The sequence below is a fragment of the Macaca mulatta genome, chromosome 1, assembly GCF_049350105.2.
Source record: "Macaca mulatta isolate MMU2019108-1 chromosome 1, T2T-MMU8v2.0, whole genome shotgun sequence".
In the NCBI taxonomy this organism is placed as follows: domain Eukaryota; kingdom Metazoa; phylum Chordata; class Mammalia; order Primates; family Cercopithecidae; genus Macaca; species Macaca mulatta.
Genome location: NC_133406.1, coordinates 82748379 through 82764111, shown reverse-complemented (window position 1 = coordinate 82764111; position 15733 = coordinate 82748379). Strand labels below are relative to the sequence as shown.

At 37.9% G+C, this 15733-nt stretch overlaps 1 protein-coding gene across 2 annotated transcripts in view; it reads right to left on the bottom strand.

Annotated features, from left to right (window-relative positions):
* Positions 1–15733, bottom strand: part of DNAH14 (dynein axonemal heavy chain 14) — a 497862-nt gene that overhangs the window by 369099 nt on the left and 113030 nt on the right. For both annotated transcript variants that reach the window (XM_077938651.1, XM_077938650.1), the window contains exons 17-18: positions 1772–2113; positions 887–1256 (exon numbers count right to left, since the gene is read on the bottom strand). In XM_077938651.1, coding sequence (XP_077794777.1) covers positions 887–1256; positions 1772–2113 — 712 coding nt within the window. The remainder of the gene's footprint in view (positions 1–886; positions 1257–1771; positions 2114–15733) is intronic.

The following is a 15733-nucleotide window of genomic DNA, read 5'->3' as shown; positions in this document are numbered from 1 at the left end:
TAGTAATATGTTTTTAAGACCTGATTAAATAGAAGATCAAGAGTGTAACTTTAGTTTTGCCAGTCTAGACTTTGGCAAACAGCAAGATTTTATCTGGGGAACCATGGGTAAAAGAAGGTATCATCTAGTTGTTACTTTACTGTTCTCCGAAGCATGTATATAACAAAATATTAAGAGGGGATGCACACAATGAGTGTTATGTTAAAGAGACTGCAATTTGCCCCCAATTACTCTCTTTTCTAAACTTCTGTGCTATTGTTATATTTCTTACATAATTTTAAAACAACTGAAATAAAGTGTTTTTCTGGATTTTCTGGAGAAGAAATTTTAGTTTAAGGTATAGCTGAGTGATAGGGGAGAAGTCTTTAAAAAAAATACAAAGATATTCTCTTGGCCAGGTGAAACAACATCTCCCTTTTGGAAAGGGATATGATCTTACAGAAATGCTCTCACAAAAAGCAGTATCTTTGCATTGGCAAGATTTCAAATTTGATAATTAAAATAAAATAAACCTCTAAAAATTACACTGTTTACCCACTGCCCTAAAGATAATGATTATGCAGATGGTCCTTTATCATCAAAACATCTCCGACTAGTGCCCTAAGAAGGGCCATACTCAGGGTGAGGTAGCTGGGGTTCTATGCAGGGAACCAACTTTTAAAGGACATAAAAATTGTTAATTACTTAATAAAACTTTTTTGACAAGGACTTAATCTCTTTTTTGCTTCAATAAAATTCCTACCTATACTCCTGTACTGTAGCTCTAGCCATAATGGTCAACCTCCTGAGAACAGGTAAAGAAACAAGCCAAGGACAATGCTCTTGATGTCCAAAGGCCATTTGGTACATAGATCTAGGTGGGAAAAGTTGAGAAACACATTTTTACCTTTTTCTAATACCGAGATTATGTGCATCAGTTTTGAAACATTTTTTTGTACGGATTCAACATCAATACTTTGAAGAGAACAATTCCTCCATTCCGAAGAGGCTTGCCTCCACTCCTCTTGTGCTTCCCATAATTTCTTCCTCAAAGTCAAGTCACATTCAATGTCAGAGATCTCTGAAAGCACAATCTGTGTAATTTCTTCCACATTAATAGACTGCATATGAGATTGAGAATCACTGAAACAATCCTGATAGCTTGAATATGCTTTAGCTTTGTTAGTTAAACTTGCAGCTTCCCCTGAGAGAGTCTGGATCATTTCCATTGCCGTTGACACTTGAGTACCAGCACATAACAAAAGAGGAGCTCTTATCTAAAAAATAAGAGTAGGACTTTCTAAGAGAAATCAGTATGTCTAGAACATACCTGTTTTACTGGCAGTGAAAGCATTTTTGTACATAATCTAGGCTTTTACCTGATAAGTGAGTGAAATTGGAACTATCATTACCATTTTGCCCAGACAAAGATAAAGACTGGCCCAGAAAGATTTCAGGGGGTTTTAGTCCTTTTTATGCCATGAGCCCATTTGGCAGTCTCTTGAAGCCTATGGTAAAAGTCACCAGCCATGCTGCTGTTTGTTCCCTACATTCACTCATAGTTGAGAAAATGCTAAGTTCCAGTTAGAAATTAGTGAAAATGGAGATGTAATTTTACTTCCCATTCAAATTCACAAATCACCAAAATTCTGTCTGTGAATCCCAGTTTAAGAATACTTGTATTAAATTGTTTAGCCAAAATTCCACTGAAAGCAAATACCCAAATGCCTGGACTTATGAGACTAAGGTCAAGTTTTTAATTTTAAAAATCCGAAAAAACCTAAAAACTTACCTTGGCTTTTAAATTGCTAACATCAACACGTAGACCACTGATACATGCTTCCAAGTTATCTCTGAATTTAGTTAAAGCAGTGTCTTTATTTACTATACTTAACTTCATAGATGATTTTAGTTGACTAAACTTAATATGAAGAACTTGGAATATTGCAATTTGCTCTTCTGAAATATGGATCTGGTGATGGGTTACAACAGAATATAGCTGAGAAATTGTTAAGTACTCTTTTTCTAATTTAGATATTTTTGAGGAAATTGTATTCAAAAAAATAAAATGCTCCACGAATTCTTCTATTTCAGTGGGATCACATTCCAGCTGCTGCAATGATGATTCCACAACCTGAAATCAACATGTCAATTATAATTGTGTAATGACTTTTCACCATTTTGGAAGACTAATTATTCTTTTTAATTTCTCTTACTTATATAAGTCTAATTTCAAACAATAATAAAAACATCATATATTAGTCTGTTCTCACACGGCTATAAAGAACTGCTTGAGACTGGGTAATTTGTGAAGAAAAGAGGTTTAATTGACTCACAGTTCCATAGGCTGTACAAGAAGCATGGCTGGGAGGCCTCAGGAAATCTACAATCATGGCAGAAGGTGAAGGGGAAGCAAGCACATCTTACCAAGGAAGAAAAGAGGAGAGAAAGAGAGAGACAGAGAGAGAGAGAGAGAGAGAGAGAGAATGAATGTGGGAGTGCTACACACTCTCAAACAACCAGACCTCCTGAGAGGTCCATTGCAAGAACAGCAAACAACCAGACCTCCTGAGAACTCCATTGCGAGAACAGCAAGGGGGAAGTCCACCCCTATGATTCAACCACCTCTCACCAGTGCCCCCATTTCAACATGTGGGGATTACAATTTGACATGAGATTTGGCTGGGGACACAGAGCCAAACCATATCACATAATCTAGACATAATTCTAAGTATTATTTAAGTACTGGGACATTAACATGACCAAATCCTTCTACTGTTAACAAAAGGCACTTGAATGTATCCCACATATAAAATAAATGCTATTAAGACATAAAATAAGTAAATTGTGAATAACAATTTTTAAGAAATGTAATATAAATGGCAAATTATGACTGAAATGTGAACGGTGCATAATAATTGCTACAACTTTTTGAGCATGTATGTGATAGGTTCTTTAGGTACATGATCATACTTTATTCAGATAGCATATTTCCTAATTAAGTATTTTTTTCTAATTTGCACAGGAGGAAACTCAGTCTTAGAGGGATTTATTGTACCAAGATCAGAAATGTAGTAAGTTACAGAACTGTGATTCAAACCCAAATTGATTCCAGATCTCATTATTTTCCACCATACTTATATCTATTATATTTATAACCTCCATACTTTTCAAAGGTGTATATAAATTACTCCATAAAATGCTTGAAGTAATTGCATTTCTGTGCTGGAATTACAATTTTGTCATATTTTTTCATGTTTCAAGAGCTCTTAAGGAGTATGCCTGCATAATTTTATGTAATTTTGGTATGAAAGTCAGTTCAATTTTTAATCTTCACAGCCTTGAATTAATTTCATATATGTGTGTGTCTAATGTGATATTAAAGTAAATGTTCATGCAAAAATCACAATACACAAAAGTTTATAAGATGGAAAAGTTTATCAGATGGTCAACTATTATTCCATTACCGAGAGATTACCATTGTTAATCCATCAGAAATTTTATTATGGGGTATGTGTGTGTCTCTTTGCCACAGAGTTTATATTGGAGGCCTTAAAATCAGAGAAACTTATTTTTGATCCCAGCCTCAGTATTTACTAACTGCATGAACCTCAGCAAATAGCTTTATTCTAATAAACTTATTGTCCTCATCTGTACTTTGGAGATCAAATAAAATAATTTAGTAATGGACTTATAATGTACCTGGCACATGGAAGGTGCACCAAGAATGATCATGTCAGTAGACTGAGTAAACATAACTATTTAGACTGCAATACAGATACTAATCAAATGCCCCCCAAATTTTAAAATACATATTTATATCACAAACAACGAAATAATTCCAATCTCATATAAACCAAGAGAATATAAAAAGGTAAAATATACCCAAACTTCATTTATGACACTAGCAACATATTGATACCAAAACCAGATAAGGATGGTAAAAGAAAATTATAGATAACTTTCACTTATGAACATAAATACAAAAACCTTAAAAATAATATGTATGCATGTGTATGCACATGCTGGTAAGGTAAATGTATCAATTTGGATGTGAGATTACCCTTAGAAAGTCAATTAATATAACTCCCCACAGAAAAAGGTTAAAGGAAAACTGCAAGATTATCTCAATAGATGTAATGAATAAGCATTTGATAAAATTCATTTACAATAAAAAACTCTTACAAGCTAAAAATAGAAAGTACTTTCTTACTGTTCAATTCCCACCTATGAGTGAGAACATGTGGTGTTTGGTTTTCGGTCCTTGTGACAGTTTGCTGAGAATGATGATTTCCAACTTGGACACAGGGCAGGGAACATCACACACTGGGGCCTTTGTGGGGGTGAGGGGCTGGGGGAGGGATAGCATTAGGAAAAATACTCAATGTAAGTGATGAGTTGATGGGTACAGCAAACCAACATGACACATGTATACCTATGTATCAAACCTGCACGTTGTGCACACGTACCCTAGAACTTAAAGCATAATAATAAAAAAAAAGTATTTTATTTAACCACATAAAGGGAAGCTACCAAAACCCTCAGGAAATATAAATACACCCAGGATAAGCAGCAGCCAGAAAGAGGATGAATAAACAGAACTTTCAGAACAGATTCTTTGAAAAATAGCTCAGAAACAACCTTCTGGTACTGGTACAAGAACAGGCACGTAGACCAAGGGAACAGAATGGAAAACCAGGAAATAGGACCACACACCTACAACTATCTGATCTTCGACAAACCTGACAAAGAGAAGCAATGGGGAAAGGATTCCCTCTTCAATAAATGGTGCTGGGATAACTGGTTAGCCACATGCTGAAGATTGAAATTGAACCCCTTCCTTATGCCATATACAAAATTTAACTCAAGATGAATTAAAGACTTAAATGTAAAACCCCAAACTATAAAAACCCTGGAAGATGACCTAGGCAATACCATTCACGACATAGGCACGGGCAAAGATTTCAAAGATGAGCTACCATCTAATACCAGTCAGGATGGCGATTACTAAAAAGTCAAAAAATAACCGATGCCTGTGAGGTTGTGGAGAAAAAGGAATACTTATACACTGTTGATGAGAGTGTAAATTAGTTCAGCCATTGTGGAAGACAGTGTGGCGATTCTTCAAAGACCTAAAGATGGAACTACCATTTGACCCAGCAATGCCATTACTGGGTATATATGCAAAGGAATATAAATCATTCTATTATAAAGACACATGCATGCATATATCCATTGCAGCACTGTTCACGATAGTAAAGACATGGAATCAACCTAAATGCCCATCAGTGATAGACTAGCTGAAGAAAACATGGTATGTATATACTATGGAATATTATGCAGCCATAAAAAGAATGAGATCATATTCTGTGCAGGGACATGGATGAAACTGGAGGCCATTATCCTTAGCAAACTAATGCAGGAATAGAAAACCAAATACCACATGTTCTCACTTGTAAGTAGGAGCTAAATGATGACAGCACATGGACACATAGAGGGGAACAACACACACTGGGGCCTATTGGAGGGTGGAAAGTGGGAGGAGGGAGAGAGTAAGGAAAAATAAGTAATGGATTAATACAAGGCTGATTAAATAATCTGTATAACAAACTCCTTTGACACGTTTACCTATGTAACAAATCTGCACGTTCTGCACGTTCCCCTGAACTTAAAAGTTAAAAAAAGACACATGTACACACGTTTATAGCACCACATTTTACAATTGCAGAAATATGGAAACAATCTAAGTGCCCATCAACCAATAAGTGGGTAAATTAAATGCGGTATATACACATCATGGAATACCACTCAACTATAAAAAAGGAACAAAACAATGTCTTTTGCAGAAACTTGGATGGAGCTGGAGTACATTATTCTAAGTGAAGTAACCCAGGAATGGAAAACCAAGTATCATATGTTCTCACTTATACGTGGGAGCTAAGCTATAAGGATGCAAAGGCATAAGAACAATATAATAAACTTTGGGGACTCAGGTGGGAAGGGTAGGAGGGCGGTGTGAGATAAAAGACTACATATTGGGTACAGTGTATATTGCTCAGTTGATAGGTGCACCAAAATTTCAGAAATCACCACTAAAGAACTTATCCATGTAACCAATAATCACTTGTACCCCAAAACTATTGAAATAAAAATATATAATAAAATTAAATTAAAAATTAAAAAATGAAGACTGAAAACTGTAAAACTTCTAGAAGAAGACAGGGGCAAAGCTCCATGATGTTGGTCTAAGCAATGATTTCTTGGATATGACCCTGAAAGCACAAGCAACAAAAGCAAAATGAGATGAATAGGATTACATCAAACTAAAAATCTTCTGCAAACCAAAGGAAACAATTCATAGACTGAAGGGACAGCCTATGAATTTGGAGAAAATATTTTGCAAGCTATACATCTGATAAGGGGATAATTTATAAGCAACTCAAATACCTTTACAGAAAGAAAATAAACAATCCAATAAAAAGTAGATATGTCTCAAGAGAAGACATACAAATGGCCAACAGATATATGAAAAAAAAATGCTCAATACCACTAATCACTAGGGAAATTCAAGTTAAAATCACAATGAGTCATCACCTTACATCTATCAGAATAGCTATTATCAAAATGATGAAAGTACATGTGGCAAGGATTTGGAGAAAAGAGGACAGTTGAACACTGTTGTTTGGAATATAATTTCATACTGCCCTTTTGGAAAACTGTATGGAGGTTCCTCAAAAAACTAAAAATAGAATTACCACATGATCCAACAATCTCACTTCTGGGTATTTACCCAAAAGATCTGAAACAAGTACTTCAGAGATGTCTGCACTTGCATGTTCCTTTCAGCACTATTCACTTATGGACACTTATGGACACTACCTGTCTATCAAGAGATGAATGGACAAACAAAAGGTATTATATGTACACAATAAAATACTATTCAGCTTTAAAGAAGAAATTCAATCTGTCATTTGTGTCAATATGGATGGAACTGGAAGACACACTAAATAAAATAAGCTAGGCACAGCAAGGCACTGAAAGACAAATATCACATGTTCTCAATTATATGTGGAATCTCAAACAGTGGAACTCATAAAAGAGAGGAGAATGGTGTTTACTAAAGGCTATGAGTGGGGGAAATGGAATGATGGTCAAAGGGTACAAAGCCTCAGATGGAAGGAGTAAGATTTGTGTGTGTGTGTGTTTTTTTTTTTTTGAGATGCATTGCACAGCATGGTGAATATATTTAATAATAGTGTATTGCACATTTCAAAGTCACCAAGAGAATAAATTTCAAATGTCTTTATCATAAAAATGATAAGTATTTGAGATGATGGTTATGTTAATTAGCTTAATTATTCCTTATGTTCATAAATCATTATATCACTTTGTACCCTATAAATATATACAACAATATAAATATACACAACAATGTAAAACCCTAAACTGTAAAAACTCTGGAAGATAACCTAGGCAATACCATTCAGGACATAGGCATGGGCAAAGATTTCATGATGCACTTGTTCATTTGCAATAAAACTTTTCAAAAAGACAAAAAATAAAATTAAGAAACAGCTTTGCAATGATTAACTTAATTCCACAACCATTCTAGGTAGGGTAATAATATTATCCCTAACTTACCTTTGAGGAAACTATGGTACAGACAGGATATCTCTATTAATACCTTCCTTCAAATAGTAAACAGAACAGCTAGTTTTTTAAAAAAAATCATTTGCATTGAAACATAATTTTTATATAGAAAAATGCTAATTGTTCATTTTGATGAGTTTTAAACACTCATATATATTTGTAACTACCTCCATAAACAAAATATAGAAAACTTCACCGTCCTAGAAAGATGCCTTGTGACCCATCCCAATCTCCTCCCATCCCTGGCTTCAGAAAACAATCTGTCTAGTTATTGTTGCTATAGATCAAATTTGTCTTGTCAAGTTTCATATGAGTACATGGAATCACATAGTAGGTACTCCTTTGTGTCTGGCTTCTTTTGTTCAACATGTTTTTGATATTTATCCCAATTGTTGCATGTAGTAGTGGTTTTGTTTGGTTTTGTTTGTTTGTTTTTTACTGCTGCATGCTATTCTAATACATGAATATATCAAATATATATCAAATTTTTCTTATCTGTTCACCTATTTATATACACTTGGATTGTTTTCAGGTTTTGGCAATTGCAAATAAAGCTTCTCTGACCACTTGGGTGCAAGTCTTTGTGTGGACTTGTTTTCATTTTTCATGGGTGAATAATGTGGAATGGAACTGATGGATTAAATGGTGAGTATTTAACTTTTTTTTTTTTTTTTTTTTTGAGACAGAGTCTTGCTCTGTCGCCCAGGCTGGAGTGCAGTTGTGCAATCTCGGCTCACTGCAAGCTCCGCCTCCCGGGTTCACGCCATTCTCCTGCCTCAGCCTCCCGAGTAGCTGGGACTACAGGCACCCGCCACTGCGCCCCGCTAATTTTTTGTATTTTTAGTAGAGACGGGTTTTCACCGCGGTCTTGATCTCGTGACCTTGTGATCCGCCCGCCTCGGCCTCCCAAAGTGCTGGGATTACAGGCGTGAGCCACTGCGCCCGGCCCGGTGAGTATTTAACTTTAAAAGTAGTTGCCAGTTTTCCAAAGTGACTGTACCATTTTGCATTATCACCTGCAATGTATGAAACTTCTAGTTTCTCCATACCTTTTTTAACATCTGATATTGTCAGTATTTTAATTTTAGCCATTCCAATGGCTATACAGTGAATTGTCATTGGAGTTTTAATGTACATTTCCCTGAACACTGTGATGTTTAGCACAGATTGTATCTATTTGTCATCTTCTTTCATTAAATGTCTGATCAAATACTTTGCACACTTTTTATTGGGTTGTCTTGTATTTTTATTGGTACTTTGTCTTGTAAGAGGTCTTCCTTATGTATGATGGATACAAGACCTTTGTTAGATACACAAAATCCAAAGAGATTTTTCTCTCTTTAAAAATGTTACTCCATTGCCTTATTTCTTACATAATTTCTCACCAGAAGTCTGTGAAATTTCTTTTCTTTTTTTTTTTTTTAAATTTATTTATTATTATTATACTTTAAGTTCTAGGGTACATGTGCATAACGTGCAGGTTTGTTACATATGTATACTTGTGCCATGTTGCTGTGCTGCACGCATCAACTCGTCATTTACATCAGGTATAACTCCCAATGCAATCCCTCCCCCCTTCCCCCTCCCCCCTCCCCATGATAGGCCCCGGTGTGTGATGTTCCCCTTCCTGAGTCCGAGTGATCTCATTGTTCAGTTCCCACCTATGAGTGAGAACATGCGGTGTTTGGTTTTCTGTTCTTGTGATAGTTTGCTAAGAATGATGGATTCCAGCTGCATCCAAGTCCCTACAAAGGACTCAAACTCATCCTTTTTTATGGCTGCATAGTATTCCATGGTGTATATGTGCCACATTTTCTTAATCCAATCTGTCACTGATGGACATTTGGGATGATTCCAAGTCTTTGCTATTGTGAATAGTGCTGCAATAAACATACGTGTGCATGTGTCCTTATAGCAGCATAATTTATAATCCTTTAGGTATATACCCAGTAATGGGATGGCTGGGTCATATGGTACATCTAGTTCTAGATCCTTGAGGAATCGCCATACTGTTTTCCATAATGGTTGAACTAGTTTACAATCCCACCAACAGTGTAAAAGTGTTCCTATTTCTCCACATCCTCTCCAGCACCTGTTGTTTCCTGACTTTTTAATGATTGCCATTCTAACTGGTGTGAGATGGTATCTCATTGTGGTTTTGATTTGCATTTCTCTGATGGCCAGTGATGATGAGCATTTTTTCATGTGTCTGTTGGCTGTATGAATGTCTTCTTTTGAGAAATGTCTGTTCATATCCTTTGCCCACTTTTTGATGGGGTGGTTTGTTTTTTTCTTGTAAATTTGTTTGAGTTCTTTGTAGGTTCTGGATATTAGCCCTTTGTCAGATGAGTAGATTGCAAAAATTTTCTCCCATTCTGTAGGTTGCCTGTTCACTCTCATGGTAGTTTCTTTTGCTGTGCAGAAGCTCTTTAGTTTAATGAGATCCCATTTGTCAATTTTGGCTTTTGCTGCTGTTGCTTTTGGTGTTTTAGACATGAAGTCTTTGCCCATGCCTATGTCCTGAATGGTACTACCTAGGTTTTCCTCTAGGGTTTTTATGGTATTAGATCTAACATTTAAGTCTCTAATCCATCTTGAATTAATTTTCGTATAAGGAGTAAGGAAAGGATCCAGTTTCAGCTTTCTACTTATGGCTAGCCAATTTTCCCAACACCATTTATTAAATAGGGAATCCTTTCCCCATTTCTTGTTTCTCTCAGGTTTGTCAAAGATCAAATGGCTGTAGATGTGTGGTATTATTTCTGAGGACTCTGTTCTGTTCCATTGGTCTATATCTCTGTTTTGGTACCAGTACCATGCTGTTTTGGTTACTGTAGCCTTGTAGTATAGTTTGAAGTCAGGTAGCATGATGCCTCCAGCTTTGTTCTTTTGACTTAGGATTGTCTTGGAGATGCGGGCTCTTTTTTGGTTCCCTATGAACTTTAAAGCAGTTTTCTCCAATTCTGTGAAGAAAGTCATTGGTAGCTTGATGGGGATGGCATTGAATCTATAAATTACCTTGGGCAGTATGGCCATTTTCACGATATTGATTCTTCCTATCCATGAGCATGGTATATTCTTCCATTTGTTTGTGTCCTCTTTGATTTCACTGAGCAGTGGTTTGTAGTTCTCCTTGAAGAGGTCCTTTACATCCCTTGTCAGTTGGATTCCTAGGTATTTTATTCTCTTTGAAGCAATTGTAAATGGAAGTTCATTCATGATTTGGCTCTCTGTTTGTCTGTTACTGGTGTATAAGAATGCTTGTGATTTTTGCACATTAATTTTGTATCCTGAGACTTTGCTGAAGTTGCTTATCAGCTTAAGGAGATTTTGGGCTGAGACAATGGGGTTTTCTAAATATACAATCATGTCATCTGCAAACAGGGACAATTTGACTTCTTCTTTTCCTAACTGAATACCCTTGATTTCTTTCTCTTGCCTGATTGCCCTAGCCAGAACTTCCAACACTATGTTGAATAGGAGTGGTGAGAGAGGGCATCCCTGTCTTGTGCCAGTTTTCAAAGGGAATGTTTCCAGTTTTTGCCCATTCAGTATGATATTGGCTGTGGGTTTGTCATAAATAGCTCTTATGATTTTGAAGTACGTTCCATCAATACCGAATGTATTGAGCATTTTTAGCATGAAGGGCTGTTGAATTTTGTCAAAAGCCTTTTCTGCATCTATTGAGATAATCGTGTGGTTCTTGTCTTTGGTTCTGTTTATATGCTGGATTACGTTTATTGATTTGCGAATGTTGAACCAGCCTTGCATCCCAGGGATGAAGCCCACTTGATCATGGTGGATAAGCTTTTTGATGTGCTGCTGAATCCGGTTTGCCAGTATTTTATTGAGGATTTTTGCGTCAATGTTCATCAGGGATATTGGTCTAAAATTCTCTTTTTTTGTTGTGTCTCTGCCAGGCTTTGGTATCAGGATGATGTTGGCCTCATCAAATGAGTTAGGGAGGATTCCCTCTTTTTCTATTGATTGGAATAGTTTCAGAAGGAATGGTACCAACTCCTCCTTGTACCTCTGGTAGAATTCAGCTGTGAATCCATCTGGTCCTGGACTTTTTTTGGTTGGTAGGCTATTAATTATTGCCTCAATTTCAGAGCCTGCTATTGGTCTATTCAGGGATTCAACTTCTTCCTGGTTTAGTCTTGGAAGAGTGTAAGTGTCCAGGAAATTATCCATTTCTTCTACATTTTCCAGTTTATTTGCGTAGAGGTGTTTATAGTATTCTCTGATGGTAGTTTGTATTTCTGTGGGGTCGGTGGTGATATCCCCTTTATCATTTTTAATTGCGTCGATTTGATTCCTATCTCTTTTCTTCTTTATTAGTCTTGCTAGTGGTCTGTCAATTTTGTTGATCTTTTCAAAAAACCAACTCCTGGATTCATTGATTTTTTGGAGGGTTTTTTGTGTCTCTATCTCCTTCAGTTCTGCTCTGATCTTAGTTATTTCTTGCCTTCTGCTAGCTTTCGAATGTGTTTGCTCTTGCTTCTCTAGTTCTTTTAATTGCGATGTTAGAGTGTCAATTTTAGATCTTTCCTGCTTTCTCTTGTGGGCATTTAGTGCTATAAATTTCCCTCTACACACTGCTTTAAATGTGTCCCAGAGATTCTGGTATGTTGTATCTTTGTTCTCATTGGTTTCAAAGAACATCTTTATTTCTGCCTTCATTTCGTTATGTACCCAATAGTCATTCAGGAGCAGGTTGTTCAGTTTCCATGTAGTTGAGCGGTTTTGATTGAGTTTCTTAGTCCTGAGTTCTAGTTTGATTGCACTGTGGTCTGAGAGACAGTTTGTTATAATTTCTGTTCTTGTACATTTGCTGAGGAGTGCTTTACTTCCAATTATGTGGTCAATTTTGGAGTAAGTACGATGTGGTGCTGAGAAGAATGTATATTCTGTTGATTCGGGGTGGAGAGTTCTATAGATGTCTATTAGGTCTGCTTGCTGCAGAGATGAGTTCAATTCCTGGATATCCTTGTTAACTTTCTGTCTCGTTGATCTGTCTAATGTTGACAGTGGAGTGTTGAAGTCTCCCATTATTATTGTATGGGAGTCTAAGTCTCTTTGTAAGTCTCTAAGGACTTGCTTTATGAATCTGGGTGCTCCTGTATTGGGTGCATATATATTTAGGATAGTTAGCTCTTCCTGTTGAATTGATCCCTTTACCATTATGTAATGGCCTTCTTTGTCTCTTTTGATCTTTGATGGTTTAAAGTCTGTTTTATCAGAGACTAGTATTGCAACCCCTGCTTTTTTTTGTTCTCCCTTTGCTTGGTAAATCTTCCTCCATCCCTTTATTTTGAGCCTATGTATGTCTCTGCGTGTGAGATGGGTCTCCTGAATACAGCAGACTGATGGGTCTTGACTCTTGATCCAGTTTGCCAGTCTGTGTCTTTTAATTGGAGCATTTAGTCCATTTACATTTAAGGTTAATATTGTTATGTGTGAACTTGATCCTGCCATTATGACATTAACTGGTTATTTTGCTCGTTAGTTGATGCAGTTTCTTCCTAGCCTCGATGGTCTTTACATTTTGGCATGTTTTTGCAATGGCTGGTACCAGTTGTTCCTTTCCATGTTGAGTGCTTCCTTCAGGGTCTCTTGTAAGGCAGGCCTAGTGGTGACAAAATCTCTAAGCATTTGCTTATCTGTAAAGGATTTTATTTCTCCTTCACTTATGAAACTTACTTTGGCTGGATATGAAATTCTGGGTTTAAAATTCTTTTCTTTAAGAATGTTGAATATTGGCCCCCACTCTCTTCTGGCTTGTAGAGCTTCTGCTGAGAGATCTGCTGTTAGTCTGATGGGCTTCCCTTTGTGGGTAACCCGACCTTTCTCTCTGGCTGCCCTTAAGATTTTTTCCTTCATTTCAACTTTGGTGAATCTGGCAATTATGTGTCTTGGAGTTGCTCTTCTCGAGAAGTATCTTTGTGGCGTTCTCTGTATTTCCTGGATTTGAATGTTGGCCTGCCCTACTAGGTTGGGGAAGTTCTCCTGGATGATATCCTGAAGAGTGTTTTCCAACTTGGTTCCATTTTCCTCCTCACTTTCAGGCACCCCAATCAGACGTAGGTTTGGTCTTTTTACATAATCCCATACTTCTTGCAGGCTTTGTTCATTTCTTTTTCTTCTTTTTTCTTTTGGTTTCTCTTCTCGCTTCATTTCATTCATTTGATCCTCAATCGCTGATACTCTTTCCTCCAGTTGATCGAGTCGGTTACTGAAGCTTGTGCATTTGTCACGTATTTCTCGTCTCATGGTTTTCATCTCTTTCATTTCGTTTAGGACCTTCTCTGCATTAATTACTCTAGCCATCAATTCTTCCACTTTTTTTTTCAAGATTTTTAGTTTCTTTGCGCTGGGTACGTAATTCCTCCTTTAGCTCTGAGAAATTTGATGGACTGAAGCCTTCTTCTCTCATCTCGTCAAAGTCATTCTCCGTCCAGCTTTGATCCGTTGCTGGCGATGAGCTGCGCTCCTTTGCCGGGGGAGATGCGCTCTTATTTTTGGAATTTCCAGCTTTTCTACCCTGCTTTTTCCCCATCTTTGTGGTTTTATCTGCCTCTGGTCTTTGATGATGGTGACGTACTGATGGGGTTTTGGTGTAGGTGTCCTTCCTGTTTGATAGTTTTCCTTCTAACAGTCAGGACCCTCAGCTGTAGGTCTGTTGGAGATTGCCTGAGGTCCACTCCAGACCCTGTTTGCCTGGGTATCAGCAGCAGAGGTTGCAGAAGATAGAATATTGCTGAACAGCGAGTGTACCTGTCTGATTCTTGCTTTGGAAGCTTCCTCTCAGGGGTGTACTCCTCCCTGTGAGGTGTGGGGTGTCAGACTGCCCCTAGTGGGGGATGTCTCCCAGTTAGGCTACTCAGGGGTCAGGGACCCACTTGAGCAGGGAGTCTGTCCCTTCTCAGATCTCAACCTCCGTGTTGGGAGATCCACTGCTCTCTTCAAAGCTGTCAGACAGAGTCGTTTGCGTCTGCAGAAGTGTCTGCTGCGTTTGTTTAGTTTACTGTGCCCTGTCCCCAGAGGTGGAGTCTACAGAGACAGGCAGGTTTCCTTGAGCTGCTGTGAGCTCCACCCAGTTCGAGCTTCCTAGCAGCTTTGTTTACCTACTTAAGCCTCAGCAATGGTGGGCGCCCCTCCCCCAGCCTCGCTGCTGCCTTGCCGGTAGATCACAGACTGCTGTGCTAGCAATGAGGGAGGCTCCGTGGGTGTGGGACCCTCCCGGCCAGGTGTGGGATATGATCTCCTGGTGTGCCTGTTTGCTTAAAGCGCAGTATTGGGGTGGGAGTTACCCGATTTTCCAGGTGTTGTGTGTCTCAGTTCCCCTGGCTAGGAAAAGGGACTCCCTTCCCCCTTGCGCTTCCCAGGTGAGGCGATGCCTTGCCCTGCTTCAGCTCTCGCTGGTCGGGCTGCAGCAGCTGACCAGCACCATCATCCGGCACTCCCCAGTGAGATGAACCCAGTACCTCAGTTGAAAATGCAGAAATCACCGGTCTTCTGTGTCGCTCGCACTGGGAGTTGGAGACTGGAGCTGCTCCTATTCGGCCATCTTGCTCCGCCCCCCTTCGTCTGTGAAATTTCTTATTTTTCTGTTTCTCATTCTTTATCTTTTTTGGGGGAGGAGGTCTTGCTGCATTTACAATTTTCTCCTTTTCACTGGTTTTCAGTAATTTTATTATGTTTTGGGCATTGTTTTCTTTTTTGTTTTCATTGAATTTCATTGAGCTCCTCAAATCTATTGGTTTATACTTTTCATCAAATTTGGAAACTATTTCATCATTTTTCAGATATCTTTTGTCCATCCACCTTCTCTTTTCCCATGGAACTATAATTACACATATGATAGATCACTTGGTATTATCCCACAGGCAACTGAGGCTCTGCTTTTGTTTGATTTCTTAGTCTTCTTTCCTCTCTGTGCTTCCGTTGTAATTGATTCTATTTCTATTTTTTCAAGTTCAGATTTTTTTCTGCAGTGTCTAATCTCCTATTAATCTCATCAAGTTAAATTTTCATTTAGGATACACTCAGCCATCCATGTCTGTGGGTTTCGCACCCATGGATTCAACCAACCACAAATGGA